This window comes from Ischnura elegans, chromosome 5 (genome assembly GCF_921293095.1).
Source record: "Ischnura elegans chromosome 5, ioIscEleg1.1, whole genome shotgun sequence".
Taxonomy (NCBI): domain Eukaryota; kingdom Metazoa; phylum Arthropoda; class Insecta; order Odonata; family Coenagrionidae; genus Ischnura; species Ischnura elegans.
In genome coordinates this window covers 96704350-96720108 of record NC_060250.1, presented here as the reverse complement: position 1 = coordinate 96720108, position 15759 = coordinate 96704350, and the positions used below count along the sequence as shown (strand labels likewise).

The 15759-nt window shown below is 35.9% G+C and overlaps 1 protein-coding gene across 5 annotated transcripts in view; it reads left to right on the top strand.

Annotated features, from left to right (window-relative positions):
* The window catches only part of LOC124159296 (sister chromatid cohesion protein PDS5 homolog A), a 78937-nt gene that overhangs the window by 52248 nt on the left and 10930 nt on the right, over positions 1-15759 (top strand). For all 5 annotated transcript variants that reach the window (XM_046535020.1, XM_046535019.1, XM_046535015.1 and 2 more), the window contains 3 exons: positions 4419-4463; positions 5701-6259; positions 15197-15281. In XM_046535020.1, the coding sequence (XP_046390976.1) occupies positions 4419-4463; positions 5701-6259; positions 15197-15281 (689 nt within the window). The remainder of the gene's footprint in view (positions 1-4418; positions 4464-5700; positions 6260-15196; positions 15282-15759) is intronic.

The following is a 15759-nucleotide window of genomic DNA, read 5'->3' as shown; positions in this document are numbered from 1 at the left end:
TGCCTCACTTGGTGTATCTTTGATAGGTATTCTTCCGCTAGAATTTTCTGAGATAGATTTATTAGTCTATTAATTCTTGGGTTAGTTAATCAACTATTTTACTTTCCTGATGATAATGAGCTGCATATTTTTAAAATGTTTATTGAAACCATTGGAGACCATTACATTTTGACAAGTTTACGAAATTGTGTTTTCTAAGTAAATATAAAAGGTACACTATACATATTTTTCCAGGAGACCAAAGTTACCACTTATGGAGTAGTCATTTACGACAAAAGTGTAGGGTTAAGGATTAACAGTTGCATAGAAAAATTAATGATAACTTACATAATGTATTATTAATGTTTTTAAAAGTTAATAACAGTTAAATCTATAAGCAATAACTAGAGGTCCGTGAATTTCGTGAGACTCGATATCATGAAATAACGCAAAATAACACGAAATGACGCGAAATCGATAAATAAAAACGAAATTTTGCATTTTTTGCTATTTTAGGTGGATTGTCGAAAAAATCACGTCTAATGAGTCGTAATCTATTAAAGCCTAAGCCTTCATTGTTTAATGTTGCCGACGTTCATTTGCTCTATCTCATTACGATTCCAAGGTCAATTCGCTCGTTTAGTCTCTCGCATAACACATATGCGTAATATTGCGCACTGCAGTGGTTTCTCCACCAGAATTTGCCATTGAATTTATCACAGCTTCTTTCTTCGTTTTCCATGTATCAATCCTGAAATATTTAGAATGAGGCTCTTTCGCACTTAAAGAATTAGACATTATGAATTAAAAATGTGCGGAAAGAAATTTAACGCGGCCGCGGAAGAGCGGAAATACAAGCTCACGCACCTGGTACGAGCAATGCCGAGCAGTAATTCCAGTAACTCACCGTGACACATCAGACAGCATTATTGGATAACTTGTTGCAGGAAAACCTTGAGTGTGGGTCTAATGTAACAATTTCATTGACTTAAACACGGGCGCTGGCTGGGACCGGGCTGCCGTTCACGGCACGGCCCCCACCGTGGCAGAGAGTCGTCTCGTCTGAAAGCAGCCTGAATTACACGGGGTTGTGACATGAACGGCAGCTGGCAAAATGTCGTTTCGTCAGAAAGTGGCCTCAGTGTAGCACTGCCTGTATTTCACGCCATAGATGGCGCACCGCCAGGCCGGATTAAAATGGGCGCCATGACTGGACCGGAGTGAAATGGGTGACCAATGCGGCCGTCAACGGTGCCGTGCCGTCAATTGTGCGATTCGATTTGTTTAAAGACATCCATAGACACGTATGGTTATCTGAAAGCACGAAGCACTAGCAGTGGGGGAAGGGAAGGAAGGAACACAAAGGATAGGAGGAGAGGGGGTTCTCTTTTTTAGCGGACGGATCGACGGATTTTCAGCTCTCCACTGAGTTACAATGCAAAAAAAAAAAAAAAAAATCATTTTGACATTGGCCAAATCTAATATCTAATTCTTCAGGTGAGAAAGTGTCTCATTCTAGATGTTTCAGGATCGATAAATGGGAAATAATTTTTCAAGTTTCTTTGAATCCAATTATGTTTTGTTGCTACTACGGAAGCATTTTTAAAGGCTTTATTTAGTGTAGAGAAACTTGACAATCCAAAAATTCTGGAATGGCTCTCGAAGTATACACATAAGAGGTAGTGGGAATTTGCCGTTTGCCGATAGTACTCACCAAGACTACATACTTGAACCATTTATATATGTACCTTGAACCATGAACCATAAGTTGAACCATTTCTTTCATTTAATTTATTAGAAATTTTGTACAATCGAAATTGTGTTAAATGTTATATTAAATGCTTAATAAAAGTATAAGTATTCATGAAATGTGTACCATAAAATAATAAAATGCCTATAAACGTGGGAAAATTGTAGTACTATAATAACACCACCAAGATTTTCTATAACACCGAAATCACATGGTGTTAAAACGAAATTTAGCAAAAAATAAAACCTTTTTCACGGACCTCTAGCAATAACTAATGTTTTATTACCAAGCCTGATTACTGAACTAGCATGCTCAATGAAGATAGGGAATAGTTCATTTTAATTATTATTACTTACAAATAATAAATAATTTTTTATAAACTTAACTAAATTTATGCAATTCAGTTGAAAGATGATGTGTGGAGCACATAATAATGATATACTGAGCCATGAGGAATTAAATTTATGCATTAAAAAAGAAACACATGGGAAAAATTGTTTCTGAAGCATTGAAAAGCAATAGCTTCATTCTCAATATCTAAGGAAATACTGGTGGGTATGCAGGAAGCAGGAGCAAGGAATATGTTGGACGAAGGAAAGGGAGGTAGGGAAGGAAAGATGGGTGAGGTTGGTCTCATTTTGGTTGAGACATATTAATTTGCTTTATTGACGAGTCTCATTCTCTTTTGAAAATAGAATTTAATGGGCTTTTTCTGTTTAAAATCCTCTTCATTCTTCGGGGCATAACTTGAATTCACATTACATAACCCAATGATATTTTCCTATCTCTTCCTCTTTTTGGAAGTGGAGATTGTCAGTTGGCTTATTTTAAACTATGTATTTCCCTGCATAACTAAATAGCTGGCTTTACCGCACCAAATCTGCCCCTGTAGCTTGCTGTGTTTTTTTAAACAGCTCACTGTGATTACAATTTGCTGCTTATAATTAATATTGGGCTTTAAAACTTAATTGAGCCATTCTTAGTGTAGCTGATATAATCTCTTTCCTCAATCTCTGCCCCAGATCTCACTTAGGTGTGGTTAGTGAATTGGTTACTGAAGGACACCCCTTGCAGTTCTCTGGCCAGAGGAGACTTACGTGATCCTTATAAATTCTGAATTTGGGCCAAAGCTTACAGGCTACATTTATTAATTTGTATGTAAATATGTTATTTTTAACTCAAATGAAAATTTTTTCCACCACTTTATTATCATTTGTGTAATTATTTGTAATTAGTAATGGTTAATTTTAGTTAATCTATTCCTTCAATATTTGCAAAACTCAAACTGTTGCCTAAGGATAAGTTGTTTGGGATAAGTATCGGGTATGAAGTGAAGAATGAACTTTAATTAAGTGAGAATGGGGCAGGATCCCTATCATTGCCTAATTGGTATTACATACCTCTAAGGTGATAGGTGAGAGTAATGTTATTTATGATTATGTGAGATATTCACAGAAGTGTTCAAAAAAATAATCATGGTATTCAGGTAGCATTTGTAGCTCTGGAAAAGGTAGCCTAATATGTAAAGGACATTTTTTTAAAATGGCTATTTAAAAAAAAACTTATCTTTAGATTTAAGCAGAGATTGCTGTGCTTAATAGCGAGCAATTGCAATAGATGTGGTGAATTAGAAGGGTATATACATGTACTTTGTTAAGAGTTTTTGTAGTTTTATTTAGTGATAACTAATTTGCCCATCTGACTCAAATGATGCTATCCTTAAAAGTGTCCAACTTTGTTGTACTGAGTGCTAAGTTCAAGTTTCGCCTTAATAATGATAATTACTAGGGATAGGTCATCAAATCTACTAGTCCCCCCCCCCCCCAAATCTATCAATTCCCCAAGATTGGAAGATTGAAATGTACATAAATCCTACCAATTAATCCTACCGATCTATTACTGAAATCAAGGAACACAATTTAAAATAGCTTCCTTTAAACTAGAAATAAAACAACTTCAAAGTCAATATTGTTTACATTGAACTTCCCAGGGTATCTTGGCTTCAGGATTTGAAATTGTTAATCAGGGGTGGTCTGGGGTGATTGGGGGCCCTCGATGGGACTCATGATGGGCCGCCCTCTTTACTGACTATATCTGACCCTTATTTTATTACACCTTTCACATATGCTTCACATTATATGCGAGCATTGTGGGAACCCCTTAGCTCAGGACCCTCGGCGATTGCTGACTGGCCATACTGCCTCTGTCATTAATGGGTTTCTTATTGGTGCTTTTTGAAATTGTTTCTTTTTCTATGCAAGAGCAGCAACTATTGCTTATGTGGGAAAATGTGGGAACTAGGAGTGGCATCACTTAGTTCCTGTTAATTGCTTACAAAACCTCTCTTCTTGGAGGTGAATGTACATACTCGCTAGCTATAAATTTAAAACATTTTAAGAATTTTGTCAATATGGATTTGAGATTTGATTTGAATCCCTTAAAAATTTGATATCTGATTCGAATTTGTAAAAATTGTGGATTCAACCAATCCCTAATAATTACATTAATGCAAACTTATTTATGTTATTGATGTTTTAGGATCCTCTCATCCTCTAAAGTTGTTATGCCTAATGTATTGCATTGTCCTTTGTATGCAACTCAGTCAACGTCTAAATGTGCTAGTTTTTTTTCCTCTAAACATTTGTTTTAAGTCTCACAACATTAAAAAAAATTTTCTTTTCATTTTCAGCCTGCCGAAGCATCTGACACTAAAATTCAGCTGCCAGGAATTGAGGTATGTGCTCATTGTGTAATGAATGGTTAGACCTATGATGTTAGCTGATAGGAGAACTCATAGATTGGGAAGTTCAATTTCCTAGATAAAAGAGCCTGCTTTTATTTCTTGAATAATTGGAAGGTGCAATATCCAAGATATGTTGTTAGTTTGCAGTTAATCTGTTGTAGTATAGCCAATATAATTCGGATAAAAAATTACAAAATTCTTCAGCTGGTAGAAAATTTCCTCTTTTCATGTGTTGTCATTTCTTTCGTCCTTGATTTGACTCTAGACAGTTCCTTGTTTGTCCCTGATTAATCAGTGAGATAAATAATGCTACTAAATTGCATTACAAAAAATACCATTTTTGCAGTATTGCCCTTTTTTAATGCAAATTTAAATATTTGGAAAAGTGCATTTTTATGGGTTGTCTGAGTTATAGAATAATTTTCAAATGTCATAAAATCCTCCTTTAGAGAGAATTTTTATTAATACTGGACTGAGCCTCCCTCCTACTTGTTGGGTAAGTAATTTAAAGAACTACATAACTAAATATCCTATAATGGAGATGAATTTTCCACTAAAAGTTTAAGGTATTTTGAATATTATTTTGTTTACTATTAGTAATATAAATCATATCCCTGAAGCATATTAAGTAGTATTTAATATTTCTGGGTGAATAATGGGAATTTATCCATGTATATTAGAAATGATGCAGTTTACTGCTTTTAGGTAGTAAGAAATTTTGGTAGGAGGAGACCAATACTAGAGGCTGTCTTACTTAGTTATCCATTAGGTATAAAAAGAAAAATGAACGCGACTTCGGATAGTAATATCACCAATGTATTTCACGAATTTGGTCCAATTTTCTGGACTGGGAGAGCAGTGTCAATGCTTTGGGTCTGGTATATGGAGAAAGATCAGGAAAAGACAAAAGCAGGAGAGGGAAAATAAAAATAAAAGATGGAAATATGTAATTCATTTTAGTAAAAAAAATTCTGCAGATCAAAGGAATTCAGAATTATCAGAACTCTATTCATGAAAAGCAGGGTTTTTAACAGGGTTTGATGAATGCATTTCTCGAGTTTGTGATATATATACCTAGGCGATTCTTTGAACCCGTAGAAAAATCATCTCATATTAAAATATCTCAAGTCTTCAGTTTTATAAGGTTTTCAGGTCTTCAGTATTTAAAGGTTCAAATTAAAAGGTTTTTTTTTTAAGGAAAGTTGATTGATTTTGGGAACTTTTACAGGAGACGGACCTCAGTGCCAGTCATGGTGACAGCAGTGGAGAGGAAGCTGCACCTCCTCCACCCAAGAAGAGGAAACCAGGTGTGAGCCCAGTGGGAACTGCTGCTTCTGAGTCTGCTGCTAAACCACAGTCCACTCCGAGTATACCTGAAGAACTACAGCACCCAATGGAGGCTGCAGCATCCTCATCTGGAATGGGTGGGAGGTCAAAGTCTGCTGCAGTGTTACTTCAGGAGGAGCCTAATCAAGGAGCAAAAGTGGTTCCTGAGGGAAGTGTGACGAGTGAGGGACCAAGTGCCTCGGGAAGGTTGCAAGGGGAGACAATGGAAGGTGTGGAGGTTGTGAAGCCAAAGGAAGAAGGGATGGGTGAAGTGAGTGGTGAGACGTTGCTTGGAAAAGCGGAGATAAAGGATGAAGATGGGGTTGAGGACATGGAGGTTGTAGGTGGTGGCAGTAGTAGGCAGGGGGAGCATGCTGTTGACAGGAGGAAGAGGGTTGGTAGAGGATCAGAGGAACTGAAAAGCAAAGCCAAACCATCGCCTCTGGCTAGTGGATCCACAGGTTAGTCCTGGTTTATTTTATGAATTAAAACATGATTTGAAGGATATTCTTGACAGCAATTGCACTGTTCACAGTATGTTCGGCTCCCAAATTGTTGGGCTAATTTTTTATGAAAATATTTGCCTGATGATGGAATTTTCATTCACACTTGAAGCAAGTTTCATTCCACATAGGTTGAATGATGAGTGCAAATTTTGTCTTAGTTTTATTAGTACCAAGAGCTGAAGACCTGCCTCACCTTAAAGTTGTGTCAATATTGTTTGTTAACTCCCAAAAATGTACAAATCCTGGAAGTTGCTTATTTCCTCCTTGTACATTAATGGTTTGTATTTTCTTTGTTTTGAGCAATATTCTCCTTATTATTGTTCTTTTTCTGTGCAAATGTCCATTAAATGGAATTTTATCATGGCCTGGAGTGAGCTGTACATCTGTGACTGGGACATAATTTTCCATCGTTAGCTGAACAAATTGTGGGTGAACTTGTGATGGGGAATGAGTGGAAGAATTTTGAGTTTTGACTGTTTGTCTCTGGTGTTTTGTTTGAAAATGAACTGATTGACTGTCATGACCCTCAGGGTATTTGTTAACCGGATAATTTGTGCAAGATGAGTGAGAAAATGGCTTTATCTGCTGCAGATCTTTTAATCTAGTGCTGTTAAAAGCGCAGTTATTCTCTCTGCAAACGACCCGACATTTTTCATTGAAATAGATATGTATTCATAGAATTCATATGAATCTTTCATCTTACATTGCCAGTGAATCATCATGTATTGAAGATTGGTTCTATATATAAGCTGAATTGCTGCATTGGGCAGAATTTAACACCTGAATTCTTAGACACCCAAGCAACATGTATTTTCTAATGCCAGTGCTTGAGCTGTGAGCGCAGCTATTTTTAAAATTTCCTCTTCATATTTTAAAAAATCATCTTTTATTTGATTATTTTGATGATTTCTCATTTGTCTGATGGCATTTCTTTTGGGTTGTTTTAGTTTGAATTGCTTTTTCTCTTCCTTCTTTGGTTTGAACGTTCTTTTGAAATCTCTTCTTCTTGAAAAGGCATTCATTTTGTTTTCCTTGTCATGACTGATATGCTTTTTGGATCTTCATTGCTCATCCACTTGCTTTTTTCCATTTTGTTGCACGTCATTTGGCCAAATTTTAGAACTCACATTTTCATCACTATTTATCCATTTAGTTGTCAAGCAATTTATTGACATTTTTATCATTACGTCACTTGGGGCCTTCCTGTTCGAGCATCACTGGAAATTCATCCTGCAAAGTTTTGGAGACTATTTATTTGTTGTTTATGGGTGATTTTGTAACTAATCCTGAAAAATCATATTGTTCTTACAATTTACATGAGTATTTTGAAGTTGAGATTCAATATTCATTATAAATAAACACAGGGACGAATACAGAAAACTTGTTCTTTATTAAAATTTCCTCAACACCTGATGTCTATGAAACATTCTACTTGGAAACATGTGATAGTAAAAATCTGTGGTTGGCCATCTTGCCTTGCTGCAGAATTTGGTTTTTCTTTGCCATTTTACACCACAATCTAGCCTTAGTCAAGTTGTAAACCTAGTTATTGAACCTTGAAATTGCAGCTTATTTTGTGACACGAGGATATGAATATGTATTATCAACGTGATGTCTTCATTTTTCTTGGTGTCATTGTGGTGTGTGTTTATATCAGAGTTCTTAAACACTCTTTTTCTTTGTGTCCTTTGATGGATATTGAAAGCTCTTGAATATTTTTGTTGCCCTTCAAGCATTCCTTAGTGTGGTAAGTAATTATTGAATAAATTAGTGGAAAGTATGAAGTGAAGTTGAACAAAATATCTCAGCAAAAATTTAGAGTGTAAAGATAGGGAAATTTTTAAGAAATCTGTTTTATTTTTAATTAATTCAAAATTGTTCATTACATCATTAATAATCATTAAATACCTTCTTGCCCCGTGAATTGGATAAAAAGAAGTGTATATAACCTATGATGCTTTGATGCCTGTGCTTTTTTTATTTTAGTTTTATCAGCATAACTTGAGACTAGGCTACTATCAAATGTTGATGATATATTGGAGTGGATATGAGAAATTGATTTCTTTTGGGGAAAGGTGGCCCCTTAAAAAAAGTGAAGTTATCTCAAAATAATGTCCAAAACATAAGAGACCTTTAAGACCTCCATCCATGAGCATTTACTGGGAGGAGGATAGAGGATCTAAAAATGCAAAATGTTCACAGTTATTTCCAATTGATTTTGCCAAATTACTGGTCTCTAGGCATAAAAATAGGATTTTTTGTGGTATCTGCTACCATTTTGCCTTAACAAGGAACATTAAATATTTTGAAGTGTAATTGCTTTTGGGCATGTGTCAAGAAGGTATACTATAATCTATTCACTACATGTTTGCGGTTGAGCTTTTGTAAGAGCCCGGACACAATATGAAGGATTCGTTAATGGGGTAGGGATAGCGAGGGAGAGAGGAGAAAGTTAACATTGCCAAATGTACATAGCCACCCTACATTGTCATCCTCTACGTGTAAGTCATGGGTGCCACAGGTATTTTGGGCCTGGTGCCAAGACAATTTACCTACTCAATTGGAAGATATAGAGGATAATCCTTTCGCAGAAGCCCATGGCATTGTCAGCTGCCATGCTGAATGAGGCTAAGTTGGTGAAAGGCATACTTAACCCTTTCGAGATGCTGGAGTTCTCGCCTTAGCATGACTGTAGTACCGAGCCCCAAGAGACTCTTCCGTCCCCTCCGTACGGAGCATTTTCGCAGGACATTCCTTAAGAAGGGTCTCGCTGATAATCACACACTCTCAGCACCAACCTTTTTCGACCCTTCCTAGCTGGGACGCATTATCTCCGACTCCAAGGTTAGCTGGGCTCCCTCCTTTCAGGGTTTATTACCCTACCAGCGGTTCGCGGTCAATCATGCTTCGTTTATATGAATTAGCTGTATGGATAATTGTTGCTTGAACGTAAATTGCAGACTTCGAATTGAATTCCTCGTTCTGAGAGTTGTCAAATTTTGAACGAAGCTCTACCGTCAATATTAAAGCATTTATTACAGCAACAATAGGGTAGTTTCCTTCGTCAAAGAAAACGAAAGGCATTGATTGCGATTCGTTACCCACCATTAGTGTATTCATAATATACAAATTAATTGGTTTTAGAAATCCCAGTTTAGGCGAATGGCAGTGGTCAATTTTAACCGCTTTGGAAAAAGGCCGAATTGGCGCCCATGCGATACCACTCCACGTGGCGTCACAGGGACCTAGTTTCTGTACGAGTAGATAGGAGTTTAACATCGTATGAGATTACCAATGTATGCATGAGGAACAGAGCTCAGGGAAACATGTCTTAATAATCACCTATTAAAACTGGCTACGGTCAGAAAGTTTCCTTCGTTTGATAGGGTATTAATAATCCATAACTAAGCCAAGCGCTACCTGCTAGCAGCCTGCATCAGCAGCCTGTGCCTAGCGGCGCACATGTCCTCGCCCCAAGGTCACCTCACTTTGCGGCAGCGGGAACCAGAATGACGTCACATGGTGTTTTCCCGGCATTCATACTTAGCTGTCGCGTTTTCGTGCGCCTGAAAATTTTCACCTCATTTAATCGAGAAAAATAGATATCGTAATTTAAAAATCTAAAAGTGTAAAAATACGTACTTCAGGAGTAACAATCTTTTGATATAGGCAATAAAAAAATAAAAGGAAACCACCCTATTTCTATGTTAATGTTTATACTGAAATTGAGATATAAGTTAATATTTATGGTAGAATTTGTTTTAAAATTGTAAATGCTGCTCTAAGGACAAAGAATTCAGTTCTTAGTTTATATTTTTTGTGAAAGGAACAAATATTTATTTCGAAAACTGACTTAATGAACAATTGAATGACTGCAGTCCCTTACCACAAAGAGGGGTAATATAAGACGAGGGGTCTGGGTACGTGCTCCCAGATTTCTAGGGTACGGCCTAAGTCATGCTTTGTGGGGTCCCGAAACTAAGACTTGACGAACCCGTGGCTGTAATATAAGGGGAAGATTAAGGAAATATATATTTTTGGAATTCGATCGCTTGCGTAGAAAAATCTCCGACGAAAATTTGTGGCTTTTGTCTCCCGGGTCGTCCTGCCATATATTTTCGTCATTCGTAGGGAAAGGGTTAAAGACGTACAAGGAGAACGCTTGAGGTTTGGCAACAGTGCTTCATGAGCAGATTCACGATGACTCAACGTAGGTCTGAGAGTGACTGACTGAGGCCATGCCTCCTAATTGCTTTAGCCACACCAGCTCACAAGGATAAAATGAACAGAGAATAGTAAGTGTAGAAAGAAGAAGTTAAAGAGAGAAGAAAAGAATAGCTATTTAAGGACTGTATTTTGCTGATATCAGTGCTTACACAATAAAACTAGAATGAATTGGCATGAAATATTCAGCCTCTGTCATCATAGACTGTTTGAAATTTTAAATTGTTAATCCGTAAATTTTAGATTTTTTTTGGACCCATTCTCTATTCCAAATAAGGATAACCAACTGTGGGTCTACCTGATTTTTTCTTAGATAACGCCACTGCTCACATGAATTTTCTATGAATGAATGATAACTTCAATGGAAAAAAATCTCCCAACAGTGTTTAAATATTCTTGATCCTGATATTTGCAAAAATAGATATTTCGGGAATCCATAATACCAAAATTTTTTTTACTACTTTACTTTTCTTAGGTATTTAGTTTTTCTCTTTCAAGAGTTGAAACATGTATGGAAGAGGTCACTCACCATTCAAGGAGTTTTGCAACAAGCAAGGAAAGACAATTGGAATTATATCTGTACTGAAAACCATGGTCCTTATATTCTAGTTGCTAATCTCCAGCTCAGGAGTGTTGCCTCGACGGACGCTTTTACCCCTCAAACGCCTCCCCTCAAACACAACTCTGGGCACAGTCGTGCTGCCACTAAGGGAAATATGGAACTAACTACAATTTCTCGTCCCGTTATGCTTTCGAACCGCCGCCTACAGCGCAGTTAGTTCCATATTTCCCCTAGTGGCAGCGCGACTGTTCCCAGAGTTGTGTTTGAGGGGTAAAAGCGTCTGTCGAGGCAACACTCCGAAGGCGGAATATGTCAGGAGATTAGCAACCAGTATATAAGGACCATGCTGAAAACACTGACAACCAAACCAATATGTCGATCCTAGAAACGTAATCTTTGACAAATTTTGGGGGAGAAATTTTAAAATAATCATCCTCTCTTAAAAAAGCATCATGTCCTGGTCTTCGTTAATCGAGAAAAATATGTTGACAAATCCTCGGTCCAACTACGGAGTGAAGGCTGGATGTAAGAGTATCCTTCTGCCCATCCCCCAGCCGGAACACTGCAGTGTCTAGGTTTGATTGCCCACCTCACGCTGAATTGTCACTTTATGGCAAAACAGTTGCAGATTTAGCAAATTGGGCAAAATTTTCTCCCCGTCAGAGAACTGTAACTTGGCAAAATGCATTGGAAATAAGTGTAAAACTTCGGATATTTTAGGTTTACAAATGCCTCCCAAAAGTCATAGAGCAAGATGTAATAGTTGACCCAGAGGTCCCATGTACTTATAAACTTTTTTTTTAGTTAGTTGGACAACTTTTCTTTAATGGGCCTAGTTTCTCCAAAAATCAATTGTTCTGATGCCCCCTGCTATACAATACTGGAAACTTCTTGTGCATATTTATGCAGTGTTACATTTCACTATTTCTAATGCATTTGTATTACTTATTTTTTCTCCTTTGCCAAAATTTTAACTAATGTAATTCAAACTTAAGTGGGGTTGAAAATTTGATGAAATCAGAGTAAAATATCATTTCTTATATTGTAAGGGAAGAAGGGGAGAAGTCAGCTGTGTGCATATCTTTCTCATATTTACTTAGGTCTTCATCAGGCTTTGGTATCATTTTTATAGAATGCAGTTCCTAAAGTGTGTTATGTCAAAGCTCAATGAAAATAATATGCAAGCCTGCAAATCCTAGTGAGACCACAATAAATAATTTAATAGCTTAAGGTCATGGTAATCTGTTCAGAAATTTTTGGGAATAAATGAGTGAGTAAAATAAGCCTGAAGCTAAGATAACGTATTTTGTGAAATAATTTAAAATAAGAAGTGACCCTAGTATATAATTATTTAAAAGATATTATGACTAAACTGAACTCTATAATTTATTCCATAACCATGATTATATAGTACATATAGGAATCCAAGGTAACTCTAGGTATTCGTCCAGAAAAATTCTCGTAATTTCATGTTACACCATCGATGGCTGCATTCAGTTTTTGATAGTACATGGAGGTTAATCTGCAGTATTTCAACTCAAAGTTACTAAGCTGTCATTCAATTCCAAAATTGATGCCATGTGAGGCAAAATTTGTTTTAGCATTTTGGTGCATAATCTGTAATGAGGGATCAAGTTCTTTGTTAGTTTTACAGTTTGTCTCCTGTCCTCTTATTGAGAAAAAAATGTGTTAAATGTATCTACTGCTTGAAGAAATCTTATGTGGTAAGTTTTGCATGAGTTAATGAAAAATTACATGGTAGTTGCATTGTGAATGCCAATTGAAACCTTCCATTCTTTGAGAGATGTTCATATTTTAATTTTTTGCCCTAGTTTTTATTCATTTTATGTATGAAGACAAACATCTATTTGTGTATTTGCACTGTTGGTTTTTGATTGAGTTGGACAAGCAGTCATTATAAATACTTGATGTCAATGAGTGTTAGTTTTTATTTATGCATTAATTAGGAGTTCAGTTTTGTTTATTTTGTCTTGCTGTGTGTTTTCTCTGTGACTTAGTATCTCATTTGCATCTCTTCATTGAATTGATGTTGTTTTATTCTTAGCCATTATGATAATCTATGGTTCTGAATGCAGAGTATCATTTACTTTGAATTTGCTTCAATAATTTATATTTTATATTTATTATTGTTGCTAATATATGTGTATCTTTTGTATTTCTATCTTGGTTACTGGTGGGGTCATTCCACCTCAATTCTACAAACATTTTTCTGGTAGGGTGTCAGATTTTCATCAAAATTTCTGTGTGGGAGAAATTAAGCCTAAACTATATACTGTTCAGCGTACCTATTTTATAAAATATTTGTGAGATTGTTGTGCATTTTAATTTTTCATATTTTTACCTGAAAATCATGTTTTGAATCACATAATTTTGCTATCTCATTGCCAAATCGTCTTATAATTGATGATTGAAGATAAAATGGATTGACCGTGTTAGTAACCAGGAAGTGCTAAGGAGAGTGGGAGAAAAGAGAAGCCTCCTAAAAACATTAAGCAGAAGAAGGGACAACTTAGTTGGCCACATTTTGAGGCACGATGGTCTGATGAAGACAATCGTTGAAGGACAAGTGGAAGGGAAAAAGGGCAAGGGAAGGCCCCGAATGAGTTATATCGGACAGGTTATAAAGGATGTAAAAGAGAATAAATATGTTGCTAAGAAGAGATTAGCGGATAGGAGAGAGAAATGGAGAGCTGCGTCAAACCAATCTTAGGATTGTTGACGGATGATGATGATGAATTGATGATGGAAAAGATTTTCATGATTATGTATAAAATTGTTCATTATGTTTTCTCAAACGTTCCATGTCATTGTTGGCTGAAAATTTTATTTTCTTAGTGAGAAATATATAGCATACTATTTCAAAAGCAAAATATATTGGAAACTCATATTTTTTTAAAAATATTTAAGCCTTCTCTATCTCAGAGTTCTAGCTCTCCCATTATAGAAAATTGATTTTAATTGTTAAAATTGTGGTTAACTGTTTACTTAAATCATTACTGTATATAAAATTTAACTTCTACTTGCCAATGTTTTTTTGCTTTAACTGATTTCGAATTAATTTCAGTTAAATTTATTTGCTAAATTTTGGTGCATTTTGTTCTGTCAAATTTGGCATGAATCTTATCAAACAGAAATCGAGGAAAATAAAATGATATCTAGGATTGCGATGTAGTGGAGTAGTTGTGCAAGAATGCAATGAATGGGCTCAGATGTATACTTCCAAATGAAATATGGTTTGAGTTCTTTGGCTATCCCATTTTTTGGAAAACACCCGCTTACAAGAATAGTTCACGAGAGCACTGAAAGACTGTTCCACAATGGCTTGAATGCCTCCTAGGTAATATTGTGTCATCCATATCATAGTGTTGGTCTTGAGAAAGGGGCTTACCCAAAACATATGGCTGGTTATGAGGGGAAATATTTTCAAGGTTATTTTATGATTATTTTTTGAAGTGCATAGCTGAAAAAAAAACTTTTAACTTATAATTTGCTTTTTTAACTTTCATTATTTATTTTTTCAGAAGAGTGACTTCTACCTTTAACTAGTGACTTTTTACCAAGATTAACTTTACCTTAAATCATTTGATTAACTGCCAACAGTTTTATTAACGAATTGCTTATTGTAAAATTGATGTGAGAGCAAAACTGAAGGCTTGGGTTGATAATCAGCTAGTGTAGCTTGATTTTCTAGTTTATATGCCCGATTTATTATCCAAGGGAGATACCAAAGGAGACTCCTTAATGCAGGATATGCATACTACTGTATGAAAGTTTTGTGTTCTGATGTACATATTTTTTGTTCCCTAATTATCTGCATCTCTAATAATTCAAGCCTCTTGGCTATAATGTGAAATAATGAAAATGTGCATAAGTTGCAGAAAAATATGTTTTGCAAAATGGTCTTAGGGTATTTTGTTTTTGATGAATACACACCCATGTAGAAATTTTGATCAAAATCTGAGACTTAAAGGGTCAAATGGTTTTTGGAATAAGGTGGAATGATCCAGCTGGCTTTTAGTAAAAAAAATTGTCTTTTCTGCATGCAGTATCAATAAATTTACATGTTTTGTGTTGCCTATGCGTAGGTACTGCCAAGAGAGTGGGAAGACCTGCTGGATCTGGGAATAAATCAAAAGGGGAGACTTCATCAACTGAACTCCAAAAAGAAAAGTAAGTACACATTTGAACTTTTAGTCTTGAATTTTTTAGGTTTGAAGTATTAGATATAATATACGAGGTGTGTTCAGAAAATAACAGGATCTAAATTTTTTAATTTCTTGCCTGTTTAGAGTGTCTAACTGTCATTTTTTTAAAAATAATGTTGGTATACATGTCCTGAACTGGATATTATAAAATTTTCAGCTGTATTCATAGTTTATGTCATCTGTGGCAGCCACAATGGTTAAACATGTTTTAATGAGTTCTGCGACTTTTGTCTCATACTTCATTGCTTGTTCATGAATTTTTGGCCAAAAACTATGTAATGATGCCCCAGCCTCCATATTTGCCAGGCATGTCTCTGTGTGACTTTTTCCTGTTTCCCAAAATGAAGAGAATCTCAAAGTGTCATCATTTTACCAGCATCAATGGCATTGAAAGAAATCGATGACAGAATTAAAGGCCTTCCCAAAGGTAAGAGTTTGAGGAG